The sequence below is a fragment of the Eubalaena glacialis genome, chromosome 10, assembly GCF_028564815.1.
Source record: "Eubalaena glacialis isolate mEubGla1 chromosome 10, mEubGla1.1.hap2.+ XY, whole genome shotgun sequence".
Lineage (NCBI taxonomy): Eukaryota > Metazoa > Chordata > Mammalia > Artiodactyla > Balaenidae > Eubalaena > Eubalaena glacialis.
Genome location: NC_083725.1, coordinates 9,904,173 through 9,920,900, shown reverse-complemented (window position 1 = coordinate 9,920,900; position 16,728 = coordinate 9,904,173). Strand labels below are relative to the sequence as shown.

The 16,728-nt window shown below is 44.8% G+C and overlaps 1 protein-coding gene across 4 annotated transcripts in view; it reads left to right on the top strand.

Annotated features, from left to right (window-relative positions):
* The window catches only part of GRAMD1B (GRAM domain containing 1B), a 172,118-nt gene that overhangs the window by 28,592 nt on the left and 126,798 nt on the right, over positions 1-16,728 (top strand). For 3 of the 4 annotated variants that reach the window (XM_061203282.1, XM_061203281.1, XM_061203283.1), the window contains exon 2: positions 13,034-13,099. In XM_061203282.1, coding sequence (XP_061059265.1) covers positions 13,034-13,099 — 66 coding nt within the window. Of the gene's footprint in view, positions 1-528; positions 792-13,033; positions 13,100-16,728 lie in introns of those variants that run through there. The other variant, XM_061203284.1, reaches the window with a different exon arrangement.

The window sequence follows — 16,728 nt, the reverse complement described above, 5'->3', positions numbered from 1 at the left end:
TGGGAGATGCAGTTATTGAGGTGGGGTCTGTGGGATCCTGTAGAAGAGACATTTAGGGGACGATATGGACAAAGCTTGGAGGAATGAGTGGACGTGGTGTATTTGGGGAGCACAGTTGGCTCAGTGTCAGCAGAACTTAGGCGGAACTTCCTGTGGGGGGAAGTTGAGAAGTTGGTTTCGTGTTATAAGGCAAAGGTCTCTGGACTGTCATCTGTGACATTAGGGGAAACCTTCAGAGGACTTGGGAAGAGGCATGTCTAGCTCTGTTTTAGAAGATAAAGGCGGTGGTCTAGGCGAATTCCTTGCTGGACCGGCTTGCATCCGCCAGTTGTGCACATAGCTTCCCAGTTGTGATATTTTTAGTGACATCACGTTGGTGCTTGAAATCACACATGGTGGGAGAATTTACAGCACAGAAGTCAACAAGTGATACAAGTCATTCCCCTCTCCCCTTCAAGCTGGTTGTTAAAAATTTATCCAGGGACTTCCCTGGTGGCGCAGTGGTTAAGAATCCGCCTGCCAACACAGGGTTCGAGCCCTGGGCCGGGAAGATCCCACATGCCGCGGAGCAACTACGCCCGTGCGCCACAACTACTGAGCCTGCGCTCTAGACCCCGCGAGCCACAACGACTGAGCCCGCGCCCCACAACTACCGAAGCCCGCGCGCCTAGAGCCCATGCTCCGCAACAAGAGAAGCCACCGCAATGAGAAGCCCGTGCACTGCGACGAAGAGTATCCCCCGCTCGCCGCAGCTAGAGAAAGCCCGCGCGGAGCAATGAAGACCCAACAGCAGCCAAAAATAAATAAATAAATTTATTTTAAAAAAATTTATTTTTATTTATTAAAAAAAAAATTATCCAGCACAGTTAAGGGGCCATTTCAGTAGGGTAGGACTTTAGTACAATAGTTTGCAGACTTGGGATATGCCTTAAAAATCCTTCAGGCTCCACCCAGACACCCAGAATCAGAATCCAGGGCAAGTGAGGGTGTAGGAACCTATTTTTTAAAAAGTTTTCGGTCAGTTCTTGTGCAGCCAGTCTGGTATGACCGGGGCAGGGACAGAGGAGTAGGGAGGAGGGGATGGATATAAAAGATGTTTCAAAGGTAGGAGCAACACAACTCCGCGACAGATTGGAGGTGGGGAGCAGAGGAGAGGGAACCGCTAAAACTATTTCTGAGTTTCCTTGTTTGGATAGCTAAGTGGATGGATGGTGATGCAGGTGGCTGAGCGAAGGAAAGCAGACACAAGTGGTTTGGTAGAAGAGGTGAGAGTGTGGGAGGGAGCAGGCAGTTTTGGACATGCTGCTTGAGGAGCCCATGGACGCGGGGTCTTGGTCATGTCCTGTAAGCAGCTGGGTCCGGAGAACTGATGCTTGGTGGAACGGTCCAAGCTGGTGGTACAGGTTTGGGAGTCAACATGGGGGTCGTTGAGGCCGTGGACTTGCACGAGATTATCGGGGGAGAATGTGTAGTGAAAAGAAGGTGACTGTGGGCAAAGCTCTAACCATGCAGAGGTTGGTAGAAGAGGAGCCAAGAGGAGATCCAGCAAACACCAGTTTGTATTTTGACTACCAAACTCAATGGTTCCTTGGAGGGTGGGGTTCCTTTAGGTATTAACAAAATTTCCAAAGGCTTAATAGAAACCACACATTGTTTCATTTGAATTCTATCAACCCAGTGTGATGAGGCATGTTATTGGATGCTGACCTGATGGTAGCTGTGTGCCTTTGACTAAAAACAGCTCACAAATTAACCAGGAGACAGATAGTGTGTTGTCAGTTATCTCTTTCAAAACCTGATAGTTGGGAATATAATTTAAGGGTTCTTGGTGTGGAGGAAGTAGGGATGTGTGGGGAGCACAAGCAGGGGCTCTTGGTGTGTCCTGGGAAAGTCTCCTGACTTGTTCCTGTGAGGGGAAATCGACGGAGAAGGAACTTTAACCCATTTTGAGTCGTTTAGATAAAGTGACCAGGATCAAGATGATTGTCCAAGGGACATCCCTGGCGGTCCAGTGGTTAGGACTCCACACTTCTACTGCCAGGGACCTGGGTTCGATCCCTGGTCGGGGAACTAAGATCCCACAAGCCACGTGGTGCAGCCCCCCAAAAAAAGATGATTGTCCAAGATCAGGTTTTGAGGTTATCTGTGGACAAAGTGGCTTCTGGCTCTTCTGGGGTTTGAGAGCTCTTTGCAGCTTCCTGGCACTTCCTTCCTTCTCCAATGTGAAGGCTCTGGATTGGGAAGGAAGGGATTTTCTAAAGGCAGGAGGGGCCCTAGGGGGCTGGGGAGGGAGGAAGGCGAGGGAGGGTGGGAGGAGGCTGGCCTCTGAGACTCTGCTGCCCAGGGCCTTGGCGAATTCTCACAGACTTCAGGTCCTGGGAAACAACTTGTCGGCCCCGTTCCGTCCTGAGTAAGGGTTTACCACCAGGAGACCTGGTGAAGTTGTATTTACTCTCTTCAGATGGTGTAAGATTTCAGTGTGACGCTGAGTAGTGATTGAGGCCAAGGAAGCTACTGGGATGTGGGAAACTAGAAAAAGGCAGTGTGTTCCTTTAGCTAAGCGCAATTGAAGAGAGATAAGCTGGCACAATTCTCCTTGCTTCCCCCCCCCCCCGCCCCCCGCCTTCAGGCCCCATTGGAGGGATGTAATGGGGTAGGTGTACGTCTTTTAATTGTGTGAGGTGAGAGGCCTAGAATTTTGTCGTGGGTGAGGGATGCTTTACCCTTTGTGAAAACTATCTCAGAACAGGGCATTCGAGAAAATAATTTTTTTTTCCAACCGAAGCTTGATTATCTGTATTCTTGAGAGCCAGGGATTAGCATGAAAATTTAAAACTCATTGTTTGGGATTAGTAGGTACAAACTGCTATATATAAAATAGGTAAATAACTAGGTCCTACTGTATAGCATAGGGAACTATATTCAATATCTTGTAATAAACTATAATGGAAAAGAATCTGAAAAAGAAGAGATATATATAGATATATATATACACACACACATATATATATATGTGTGTGTGTATAACCAAATCACTTTGCTCTACACCCGAAACTAACACAAATTGTAAATCAACTATACTTCAGTAAAAAAAGAAAAAAAAAAGGAATACCAATGTCACCAAAAAAAAAAAGGTACAAACTTCCAGCTATAAAATACATAAGTCCTGGGGATGTAATGTTCAGCATGGTGACAATAGTTAATAATATGATGTTGCATATTTGAAAGTTGCTGAGAGAGTGAATCTTAAAAGCTCTCATCACAAGGAAAAAAACCGTGGGACTTCCATGGCGGTCCAGTGGTTAGGACTTGGCGCTTTCACTGCTGGGGCCCGGGTTCAATCCCTGGTTGGGGAACTAAGATCCCGCAGGCCTTGTGGTACGGCCAAAAAAAAAAAAGTAACTATGTATGGTGACAGATGTTAGACTTATTGTGGTGATCATTTTGCAGTATATACAAATATCGAATCATTATGTTGTACACCTGAAACTAATACAATGGTTTATGTCAATTATACCTCAATCAAATAAATAAGTAAAAATTAAAAATTTTTTAAATTAACAAAAGAGAAAATTTAATACTCATAGGCATTTTAGAAAGAAAGAAAGAAAAAACAAAGTTGCAGCCTTGGGCTTCAGAATCTTTTCCCACTGACGAATACCTGTGATGTCTAATTGGAGGGCCACCTTCTTTCCTGTTCGCCCTCCAATGGAGGCTCTGTCAAGCATGAGGTACGGCTTCCTCATGTTGGATAACTGAGAGTTGGGCCACAACTCTGGCATAGGGGTGGGGCAGAGGAGGGCTGGTGTTAGGAGGGCCATGCCAGCCCTCATGGGTTTGCTTACAGTGGTGGCTTTATTTAGAAGGTTCACATCTAATTCAAGTTGGCATCTCTAGAGCACCAAACCCTGAAGCTTAGTCTGCTGGAAACATGGATGAATGAATGGGCCATCAGGAATTCATACAGACTGGTGGGCTCCTTGAGGTCACAGACCAGGCCTTACAAATTCAGTAAGGCCTAGCAGGATACTTTGAACACAGGTGTCCAGAAAAGGTTGATGAACATTTTGGAAGCACATTGTAATCTAGAGGGAGCATGTAATCTGTACTCAGCAAAGTGTCTTTCTGGTCTGGCCGGGGAGTATTCAGCAGAAAGTGGAGACCTCAGAGGGAGGACAAGGCTAGATAGTTGTACATTAATTTGTCATGTTGTACATCTAATATGTGCTAAGTACAGTGCTGGGCACTGGGGATGCAAAGAAATGACATAAAATGGGATCTTTGTTCTCAAATAACTTACAGCGTGGTAGAAGGTATACGGAACTGAATCAGTAATTACTGTATCCCAAGGAGTATGATAAGTGTTATGATAAAGGGAAGTACAGGGCAGGGTGATATAGGGACCACAGTGTGGGTGGTGGCCATCGAGGAAGATTTCCCTGAGAAGGTACAACTTTTGGAGGATGATAATAGCTATAATATTGAGTATCTACTCAATGCCAGATACCTTTCTAAGTATTTCGTGGGTACTAATTTATTTAATTTTCACAACACCCCAGTGAAGAAGATACTTTTATCATCCCCAGTTTATGGAGGGTGAAATTGAGTAGGTGGAAGAATCGAGATTTGAGTGCTGACCGTCTAAAGCTAGAGCCCTCAGGCTTAATCCCTGAAGATCCTGCCTCAGCGATGGGAATGAGTGAAACGAAGAGGGGAGTGGAGAAAAGGATAAACCAGGCGGGAGAAGAGCAAAGTCAAAGCCAGGGACAAGCAGAATGACCGGAGTGGAGAGTGAAATTCTGGAGCCGGTGAGGGAGATGTGGGAGATGTGGACGCTAGGAAGGTAGATGGCAGTCAGCTTACTGGGCTTTTATAGCTTAGTTTTAGGCTAAACTAAGGAGTTTTTGAACTTTGTTCTGAAATTAGGAGACGCCTAAAGGATTTTAAGCCAGGAAGAGGGGAATTCCCTGGCAGTCCAGTGGTTAGGACTCCTAACTTTCACTGCCAAGGGCCCGGACTCAATCCCTGGTCAGGGAACTAAGATCCCTCAAACCACGCGGTCAAAAAAAAAAAAAAAAAAGTAGTAAGCCAGGGAGAGCCGTGATCAAATCTGCATATCAGGAAGAACACTGTTGTATCAGTGTCAAGGATAGACTGGAGCAGGGCCGGGTTGGCAACAGGCAAAGCAGTTAGGAGCCTATTAAAGTAATCCCCGCAGGGAGTGATGAGAGCTTGACCTCACGCAGTGGCAGTCAGAGTGTTGAAGGGAGGATGGGATGCCTTTGAGGGATAGTAAGGTAGCATCTGCAGGACCTGGTGTGAAATTGACATGGAGGTGCATTTCTAGTTTGCATGCATCCTTAGTTGCGGAGTCCAAGGAGAGGACAAAAAGATGGTGAAATCAGTACTGGGCATGTTCAGTTTGAGATTCCTGTTGGACCCATTCACCATGGCAAATGTATGATAATAAAAATAAGTATTATTAACATTTTTGGGGTACTTATTACTTGCCAAGACTTCTGTTAAGTGCTTCATATCAGTTAACTTGCTCAATCCTCCAAACAGGTCTGTGAAGTGACTTACATTTTAAAAGACAAGGGGGCAGGAATGTAGAGAGAGGTTAACAAACTGCTCTGAGTTACTCAGATAACAAGTGGCAGAGCTGGAACTCAAATCCTGGGTTTGATCTGGAAACCTCTACGCTGTTCAATAAAGCTTTCTCCGGTGATGGAGACGTTCTCTAGCTGCACTAATATGGAAGTTAATAGCCACATGTGGTTATCAGGTTCTTGAAATGTAGCTAGTACGACTAAGGAACTGAATTTTTAATGAATTTAAGTAGCCACATGTGACTAGTGACAGCTCAGTGCTGTGCTGTCTTTGGGGGTCATTAACTTATCCATCATAATTGAAGCCTTGCATGTGGACATGATTCCCCAGAGATATATTGCAGTGGATTTTAATCTTCTGTGGGTTATATTCTCTATTTGAGAATCGGATGAGGGCTATAAATCCTCTCCCCTGCATGTGTAATATAACAATTTCAGAGATCCACAAAACCTAGGCTCCCCAGGTATAAAGCTGGAAGAGCAAGAAACCCAATAAAATGTGAACTCCTTGAGCATGGATTTTTCATCTGTTTCATTTACTACTTTGTATTTGGTATCTAGATTCTCGAACAATGCCTGGCCTATAGTTGGTATCAGATAATTTATTAAATGAGTGGCTGAATGAGTCCTGGGAAACATTTTAGGACCAACCAGAAGAAGAGTCCATGAAGTTCCCTAAAAAAGAAGAGAAAAACAAAAGTAGGATAAAATCCAAGAAAGAGCAGAGGGTTTTGTCATAGAAGGTAAGAAGGGTGAAGTTTAAAGAATGGGAATAATCATCAATGCCAGACCTGCCTGGGTGGTCAAATGAGGTTAGGATGTAACTATTGTCATTGGCTTTGGCAGTAACAGAGGTCCTGGTTGACCAAACCAAGGAGGGGTAGGGGTGTGGTCCAGGTTACAGTGACTAATTCATGAAATCAATGGTGAGGAAGCAGAGGCAGTGAGTGTGATGTCCAGTGGGTCTCAATCCTGGTTGCCCCCCAGAATCACTGGGAAGCTTTTAAAAAATACGCATTCCTGGACAGGCTCAGACTCTGACTTGGTAAATTTCGGGAGGGGGCCAAGGAATCTGCATAGAAAAGCTCCTAGCTTATTCTGATACAGTTTTTTTTTTTTTTAAGTAATTTAGTTTATTGATTGCCTTAGGAGCATTAAAATGTTTTAAAGATGAATGATTTTAAATTGCATAGAAAAACCAATAAATGAGACATGCCTGAAATAGGGAGATAAGGATTTCTTCTTTGTTTATTAATAACTGCTTAATTATCACAACACATTATATGCAAATCTCTGATAGAGTTTTGATGGAAGTTTGGCAGTCACCAAATAGTGCATTCTTTCAATAAAATATGGCCCTGAAGGGAAGGAAGGAAACATAAAGGAGTTGAGGGAGAGATTTTTTTTTTTTTTAAAGACAGAGACATGGGTATGTTTAGAGGCAGAAGAACTATTAAATAGAGAAACATTAGTGAGTTGTAATGAGCTAAAAGATATTTAGCTGGATTCTGAATCCCTCAATCTTTGACCAGCTACCCACCTTGCTACTTGTTCCCAGGGGAGGCATTAAGCAGAAGCAGTCCTGCTACCTTTGTAGACAGATCATTTATCTTCACGCAGAGCATGTTATTTTCTAAGTAGTATTAGAGAATATTCAGGTATGTTGTGTAAGAAGCTGGCAGTCATTGGCAGTGTCCCAAATCACATCTGTTTACTTATCTTCTATTATTAGACTTTCTTATACCCGCTTGCCAGATGACAAACAGAAACTATTCTCTTTTATTCTCTACTTACAGGCTACCTGCCTTTCTTCCCCCAGATGCCCTTCCTCTTTAAACTGAAATGGTAGATGCTAGAGTCATTTCTCAGGCGGATATAATTCAACATGAAAACCCAGCCTTTTATCAGTGACAGTGCGACTCTACTTTTCAAGTCAGTGGCTCTCAACATTTTTTATCATAAGTTTCTCTTCTGTTAATTTCCTCCCATGTATTGGATGTTTCAAAGTATTTATCTGCCAAACTAACTGAATATTAAGTAAAATTGATGTCCAGCATGTCTGGTACACCTACCAAGGCCCAAACGTGGCCCTAGACGCTTTCCTATAGATGATTTCTACCATTTCTAATCCCCACTGCAGTTCTTAAAGGCATGTGGTGTATACCCATGTCTGACACTTAGAAAAGTTAAATAATTTGCCCAGTATCACTGTGCTAAGCGGCAGAACTTGTGTCTTCCTGACTCCAAATCTTGAACTCAGATATTGGGAAATAGGCTGAGAGAGGGTAAGGGACTTGGTCAAAGTTATAGGGCCAATAAGAAACAAAGCCAGGGCGAACCTTGGTTTGTCTGTCTCCGTGCTATTCTACCACATCCACTACTTGAATTAATTTCTTCCCCCACTTTTAAAAAAAATTTTTATTAATTTTTATTGGAGTATAGTTGCTTTACAACGTCGTGTTATTAGTTTCTTGCTGTACAGCAAAGTGAATCAGTCATATGTATACATATCCCCCACTTTTATTAATCAGATATTTATCAATTAAAGCCACTCTAAGCTTTTCAGAGCTTCTAATTAGCATAAGATAATTGGTATTAACACACTAGATTGCTCTGTGATTAGAGCCAAAAACAAAGAAATGTGAAAAATGAGTGCACAGCCTTAGTGTGGGTAAATGTACAGGTTCCATTAGGCTCTGGAAATACTAAATGACATCTCGCATAGCCCCATAACTGCTTGGAATCCCCTGAATCTCTCAAAACCCCTTCCGGGCTTAGGAGACCCCATTAGTGTTGTCTGGGCGAGAAAGAACTGTTTCTACTTAGGAAGCACCAGCTCAGAAAAAGTGCCAAATTTAGTTTGCCTAGGAGTGAAGCTGTACTTTGCAGAGAGCAGGCGGACACCTTCCTGGTGGCTTGTGGGTTTAGGCCGAACTTCCTGCCAGTGCCCGGGGGTGGGGGAGGGAGGAAGGGAGACCAGTGGAATCATGGGAATTTACCCAGCCTGCCTTGCGGAGCTTCTTGCTAGCTCGGTAGCCTGTGAATTTCTGCCTCTGGAGTGTGCTCTGCCTCAGATTACAATGGATTTTTCCCAGCCAGGGTAACTGGTTCAGTGTGACCTTCTAGGATAAGCTCCCAGCACTAGCTTGCTGGCAGAGAACAAAACCAGGACTCCAGATTTGGTTCGCTTCAGCTGGTTTCCCTCCGGAACATTCCGGGATGCACAGAAGCGCTTCCCCACCTTATTTAGTAACACAGTGTGCTGTTTCAAAATTTAATTTCGACAGTGGTTTTTATCAGCAGCTTGAATTTGCAGCAGGAGGGATTTTAGTCATCCTCATGCGTTTTCTAGAGCTCTTTTGGGGGAAAGGCAAACGGTTGCTTATACAACTTCCCTTCCTTGCAGTGTTAAGTGACTTTCAGTCATCTGGCGCCCAGGCTAAGTCATTCCAAATCGGTGTTTGGAGTTTCTTTTCAGACTTTCTAAGAGACGTTTCCATCCGTGAGCGCCCTCTGCCGGACTTCCTTCAAGTTCTTCTCAACTTCCTTAAGCTGTAGAGCCCGCACTGGCCACCTGTCCCTCCAAGGCCTTGGCTGAAATGGAGTGGTTGTGGACGTGGACCCTGACCTTCTGGCCTCCCACAGCCCTCTACAAGCACCCTACCGTGGTGATGGCTTTTCTGCGTGACCTCAGAAGACCGGCAGATTCATTTAGGGAGCAGGGTGAGCTGCCCAGTGTCCAGGTGGTCTGTATCGTGTGAAAAGGCTCATATAAGAGAGGAACTGAGAGTTTTTGCGAGAGAGCAAGGCCATGTCTGAATCTCTGGAAATTCTGCTCAACAATGATCATTTCATGGGGTTGGGTGGAGCGGGAGTGGTTGGCGTCTATCTCACCTTTAAAGACGGTGGGAAAAAAAGTTCTGAAAATGGAAGGAGAGAGGACCAGGCTCCTTTGGGGGATGAGGAGGCAGGGGGGTGTCTAGAGGAGGAAGGAGCCCATGCGTGCTGCAGCTGTTGCTGCTGTGGAGTTACCCAAAGTTCCTCCTGTTACACGTTCTCCTCTCCAATATGTTGTCTGAAATCCCCCAGCAGAAGTGTCTGCGACCTGCGCCCCTTCATCCTTCCGGTGTTGCTGCATCGCAGTGCTCAGGGAACACTTGTGCCTCCTAGGCCGGGGCTCTTTAGGTCCCAGCCTTCTAGCACAGTGCCTGGTATGTGGTAAATGTTTGGTGAGCTGAGCTGAACCAGAATGCCCTCTCAGGATTCCCTTCCGGTCCAGTGGTTAGGACTCTGCGTTCTCACTGCTGGGGGCCCCGGGTTCAGTCCCTGGTTGGGAAACTAAAATCCCACAAGCCACGCAGAGTGGCCAAATAAATTTAAAAAAAAAAAAAAAAAGCCCTATTTTCTCAGTTCTGCTCATCCTGAATCTGTTCAAATTTCAAGTGTCAGCAAAAAAACCCTTGCTGTTGAGATGGTCTTCTCTTACCAGCCCCAGAAGGAAGCGATCTTTCTCTGGTTTATGTTTCTGTAGCTTTTAATATTTACTTCTAAGAGGTATCATTTTCTACTTTTAAATGTAGTTTAAAATTATAGTTTATATTGACTCTTACTTTCAGATTGTAAACACCTTGAGAGCAGGATCCCTGTCTGATTCATGGCTTTATTTTCCATGACCCACAAAATGATGACTTGCACGTAATAATAGCATTTGTACAACAGTTAGTATGTGCCAAGCAGTATTCTCCATACTTCACATATGTTCATTCTTTAATTCTTACAACAGCTTTACATTCTTTAATCCCTACAACAGTAAGAACTATCATAACATCTATCTCCATTTTGTAGGTAAGGAAAATGACTAATAATTTGCTCAGGGTCGTATTAAGTAGGAAGTGGAGGAGCTTGGATATAACCTGAGGCAGCATATTCCAAAGTCTTGACTTAACTTGGATGCTGCTTTTTGACATATGTGCACATAGAGGGCATTGTAGAAATATTTGTTGAATGCATGCACGTTGATATTTCTTAGTTATTTAGAACCAATAAATCATTTGAAGGTGATCCATTGTTAACTTTCATCTCCACCCTCTGAACGGTTTTCTAAGCAATGGGAAGGCCAGAAGGGGGCGCCAAAAGTTGGTTCTAGTTTTGGTTTCAGAAGCTGGGTGGGTTGGCCTCATTCAGGTTCTGGTTTGGAAGTCAGCAGTGCCATCTAGTGAGATAACTTGCTAAAAACAGCTCAGAATTATTTTTCTGAAACTCTGGTACTTCTCATTTAGTTCTGGGAGCCCCTCTATTAGCTTTACTTTAAGCTTTGATTGCCAGAGTGAGGGTAGGGTGAGAAGGAAGCACAGCCCCATTATAGATAGCTTAAATGGAGTCCAGTTTGATCTCTTCCGTGAAGAGGCTGTAATGCTGATTGTGGTCATTGGGTTGGTTGAGCCCCTTTGGGTGTTAGATAGTGTAAAACACTGGGTTCCAGACAGCCCTCCCTCCTACTTCTCCTCACAGGTACTGCCAACAGTGTAGACTGGTATTCCTCTCTCTTTTTTTTTCTTTTTAAATTATTATTATTATTGTTATTTTGGTCTTCCTCTCTTGATGCTTGTCTCTGGAGCTGAGTCTGCTGTGGAATTTGAGTTCCAGTCATCTGTGGGTTGCCTACTGTAGTCTTAACACCTATTCCAAGTTGTATAGAAGAGGGTACTTGATACATATGACAGGTCAGTCCCAATGTAAGAAATCCCATGGGTTAGCAACACAGCAGTATAATTTTGTTATAAGGAGTTTTTAAAAGGCAAGTCTATGAGACCTTGCAAAGAGGGAATGATGAGTAGCCGCATGTTCTCCACAGGAAATGAGCGGCAAAAAAAAAAGTGCTTTGTGTAGAGTAAAAGAAAGAACACAGGATTGTGTGCACACTTGGTTCTGCCAAGCAAGTGGAAGCTTTGTGTGTGGTGCTGTTCTGATTTCTGGCGTGTGTGTGTGTGTGTGTGTAGGTGCATGTTTGTGTATTTGAAAATTTGACGTAAATTGCTTCTAAGTTCATTTACTTCTTGCTGAAAAATCAGAACATGAGACCATGGTTGTAAAGTCACGTGCTTCTTTGGTGGCGAGTGTACAGTCACTGGGGCGGGCACTTACCCTACAAGATTGTTCACAGTTTGCCATCTTCTGGGGATCTAGTCTAAGGAGTGTACTCTGTAGAGATCAGTGCTTTTTATGGCTGTGGACAATCCACCAGAACAAGGGAACAAGTTTGGTTGTACTGGGCCTGGGTTATAGTGACATTTATGGTAATAGGAATTTACTATTAATGGAATCTATGCCAAACAGGGGTTTGCTAACTTTTTCTGTAAGGGGCCATACAGTAAATATTTAGGCTTTGTGGGTCTAATGGCCTCACTACTGCACTTATTCAGTTCTGCCTTAACTGCACAGCTCTGCCATTGTAGCAAAAAGGCAGCCCTGGTTAGTATGTAAATGAATGGATGTGGCTGTGTTTCAATAAAACTTTATTTATGACGTAATTTTGAATTTCATATAATTTTCACATGTCATGAAATATTATTATCATTTAAAAAATGTTTATTCCCAGCCATTTAAAAAAGCAAACACCATTCTTAGCCCACGGGGGCTCCAGATTTGGCCACGGGGCTGTGGCTTTACGACTCTTGATTAGAAACCTGGAGTACTTAATAATTAGCAATTAACAAAAATTATTTGTTCACCAGCTTTATGTTCAGTTAGTGTCATAAGGTGTCTGAACAGCTTTTCTTTCTCTTGAGTAAGATGAATGACTGTTGAATTCCACAGTCATTTAAAGTAAGCACTTCAAGAAATCTTGTGAGCTGAAGCTCTATAATCTTCGTGCCTACAGGGCTTTAAGGAGTGGAGGGACTCCACCTTCTAATCCCTCTTTTGTCCCTCACCCTCTTCAGCCTGCCCTGGAGGCGGGGAAGCAGGCCAGGTGGCCCCAGACTCCATCAAGTCTCAAGTCTTTCTCCTGCTGGAATTCCCTCCCGCCCGCACCCCTCCCCTTCCTGCCCACAAGACTGCAAGCCAGCACCTTGAGTGTCTCAGGGGAGGTGGAAGAATGGGATTATTATCCTGACCTACAGATCTAGAGGCCCAGGTACAGAGAATGCCAGAGGCATTCACTCACAGAGACTGTGGCCTGGGAAGAAAAAGGTGATAGGTCAGGATCTTCCTCTTGTGCTTTAGGTGTGATGGGTGGGGTTTTCACCAAATGTGTGTCTCAGTTCCACCGTCTGGCAGTATACCCTCTGTGTAAACTTACCCGGGGAACGTCTACCTTTAAGATGTTGTAACCCCGCTTCTCCATTGAGCTGAAGTCTAGATGCTCTCCTCCAGGGTTGAGAAAGAAGCCGAACGTTAACGGTTCACATCCTGTCTTTTCTCAGCAGCCAGCAGAGCAGCCATGACGATGGCTCTAGCAGGTTCCTGAGTCCTCGGGTGCGGGAAGAAAGGTAAGATCACATGAGGAGGGAGAGGATGGGAGCAGTGATTACAGGGGGTGCGGAAAATGTTTGAGGAAGATAGTGCTTCTGCGGCGAGCGAGAACTGTGGGAAACTGCAGAGAAAAAGGGGCCCGCCAGACCTCTGTGTGCTCAAACACGGATTGGAAAGAGGATACTTCCCCTCGACCCGAGAGGGGACCGATTCTAAAGGCTTTTGGTGTTCAGCAGGGGGAGAAGTCAGTGTGTGGAAACCAAGTCCGTTGGGAAGATGTCAGAGTGGACTTGGGACCTGAGGCACACTCTAAAAGGTTGGGTACGGTGTGGAGCGGGAGGGGAAAGGGTATTTTGTGTCCGAGGAAATCAGCATGGCCGGGCATGCGTGTGTGGCATCAGAGTGGTACCTGAAAGGTGGGTTCGCCTCTTGGTGGGTGTCAACCAAAAGATACAACCAAGCCAAAGATCGGAAGAAGGAAGGAGTTATCCCAAGGCAGTGTTTCCCCAACAGCAAAACTGGGGAAGTTTTAAGCTAAGGGTATTCATGCGTATTCATGAAGGGGCTTGAGCCGAGAATTCAGCATGGAATTGGGACAGAGGTCGACGGAGTTCAAGCGTTAGTTGATTGACGTGAGGAGGGTCACCATCATCCTTCCGTCCTCCACCTGGGTGGGGGCACGTGGGAGTCAGCATCATCAACCTGTTAACTTCTCCCACCTGGTTGGGGTTTCTGTATCTGCAAAACAGCTCAAGGATACTGTTGTGTGTATCCCTGGAGGGGGGATCCAGGACCCTGCCCCAAGGCTGCACTATTGTTTCTTGACTGTTCCTCTCCTGTCTCCTCCGTATCCCCTCCCTTCCCTGATTAGCAACTGTTTGAACCTGCCCGCTGGAACTCAGGGAGGGTCATGGAGGCTGAATGAAGCCTATTTCCTGTAATCAAGAAGTGGGGGGCACAGAAAGGCTTTTGTGCCCAGGAGCCCCACAGGGTCCTGCTCAGTATCACTGTCTGTTTGCAAGATGACAGCAGAACACCAGGATTGGAGTGGATGGTAGGTGTCAGAGGTTAACGGAGAATGAGGTGGGGTGTACAGGGGGCCCTGAGGATACGGAGGCTCCGGGACGCTCGTTTGAGGCTCTGAGGTGGGACTGGCTAAACGCGCAGGCTGTGGGCCCCAGGTGGCATCTGTTGCAGGTAGCGCCTCTGAGCGGTAGACAGAGGGAGCGGTCTGTTGCAGCAAGTTAAGCGTCTGTGCCCAGCGAAGGTGGACCGTACTGACCTTAACGGAAAGGGGGTCTCAGCAGGCATGCCACAGGGCTCTGCTTTTGGTCTAGCTCTGTTTATCATTTTTATCAACAAACCGGATGAAAATGCAGAAGGTACTTTTACCTCATTTATCAAACTTACGGTGGCTGCTCAGCTGAGAGGGAGTAGAGAGAACACCAAGGATGATAGAACCGAGACTTAGTATTATTTCAAACAGAACAGTAGGTGGAAACAACACGGAGTATTTTTAAAAAGGAAATGTGCTATTATATATTTATACATTTATATTAGAATAGTTTCTTAAGTGTAGGGTTACCACAAGGAGCCTAACTTGACAGGATTTCATGTGGAAAAGAACTTAAGGGTTACTTTTTAACCAGCCAAATATGAGCCAGTAACATGAAGCAAGTACCAAATGATCTTTAAAAGTCTGAATTCATTACTGGAAGGATGGAGCATGGATTTAAAAAAAAAAAAAAGGTTTCACTGTAGTCTGCACTAGTTTGACCATATCTGATGTATTATTCTCCGTTCTTTGGAAATGGATATTGATAAATTAGAGTTCAGAAAAGAATGATCAAGACGATAACTATGTCATTATAAGGAATGGTTGAAGGAAAGGGGTTTAGCCTGGAAAAGAGAAGGTTTAGAATGACTATAGCAGCACTCTTTAAATATCTGAAAGCCTAAGAAATAGAACTAGAGGGGTAGGAGTTACAGCGAGAAGGATTTCAGCTCAGGATAAGAAAGAACTTTTCCATGATGAGAGCTGTACTGCAATGGAACAGGCCTTGTAAAGTAATGAACTATCTCCTCCATACAAGTGTTCGGGCAAAAGCTAGATGGTATGTCATGAAAAGGATTTCATCCTGGGCAGGAGGGTGGGACCTTCCCTTTATAAAGTTTTATGAGTTCTGCCCTAGTTCTCAGTTTTGTGCTTATTACTAACCAAAATTAACAGTTCAGCTCATCAATTTAGGCGGAGGCACGGGGCCTCCAAGGGGCAAAGATTAATCACTCTTGTAAAGATACTTTCATCAGTTATGATCTGATGGCAGTGCCCTCAGTCTCTAGAGTGGCCTTCACTCTCTTTTCAGTGCTGTCTGGATTTCGACAACCATACTTTCAAAATTGGAAGGGTCCGTAGAGTTCCCCAGCAGAACTCCCTTCCCTGTGCTTGTGCGCCAAACATCTCTGGAAGCGTTCCGTCCATTTCTGATCATCATACCTTCAGCTGCCCCTCGTCTGTCTGCTCTATGATTGGCAGCTCCTCAGTTCCCTCTATTTTATCCCTGCTGCTTAGGGCATTCCTGGGAGAGATGAATAAGTGCCAAATTGTACATACTCTGCAATGCATTTTTCCCAAGGCTGCTTGCTAACTGGAGAGAGCCCTGCCTTTTTGTTCAGTATTTGGGATTGTATGCTGATAAAAATTATATTCTAGCTCCTTCTCTGCCCACTCCCCCAACCAAGTAAAATGTTATGGAGAGTCCCCTTCCAAACCTCTGCCCAGAAAAATCCTCTAAATGTCTTCCCTGGTCCTTTCTTCTCCCTGGCCCACTGACAGCCCCCTGAACTCTTCGTGGTGGATGTTGGATAGTTTTGCACTAGCTCACCTTGGGCAGTATGGGAAACAGAGAGGGCTGGGCTCAGAAGGATGCTTCTTGCGGCGGTCCCTGTGGACCCCTCCCCTCGAAGCTCAGGACTGATGTGTGTTCACCATGGCCTTTCTGAATGAATTCTTTTTTCGCTTCTCAGCCAGTGGGTTCTCCTGGAGAGAGCAAGTCCTCAGAATGCTAATTAATCACTCAGCCCCAGCTCAGCACAAACCTTTACACCCTGCACCTAATCCTTCCTCTAACATGTTTCCACCCAATTAAGAGACTCTCTGGGGCATTTTGGATATTACTCTGTGATATCCTGACCTAGAGCAAGTTTGAAATCTGAACCCTGGGGAGATTTTCTGCGGGGGTGGGGAAATCTGGTTTGTGCCCTTTGCTCTGGGCCCAATTTGATGGACAGCACACCCTGCTGGTTACAGCGGCATTCCCCACACTGGCCAGGCCTTCCTGGACAAACAGATCATCTCATTTACTCTTTGCTCCTCCCCTGGGAAGCAGGTAGAGCAGGGTTGAAAATGGTCAAGTATGAAATGGGTAATATGGACCCTTTTCTGTGGCTCCTCCTAATTCTCCAAACCATGTGGTCAATTACAGAATGAAGGATCGTTTCATAGAGCAGGCAAAAAAAAAAAAAAAAAAGTTTGATTTCTTCCGGTTTGTTTTTGGTTTTGTTTTTTAAAAAAATGTATTTATTGTATTTATTTGATTTTTGGCTGCATTGGGTCTTCATTGCTGCACAGGGGCTTTCTCTAGTT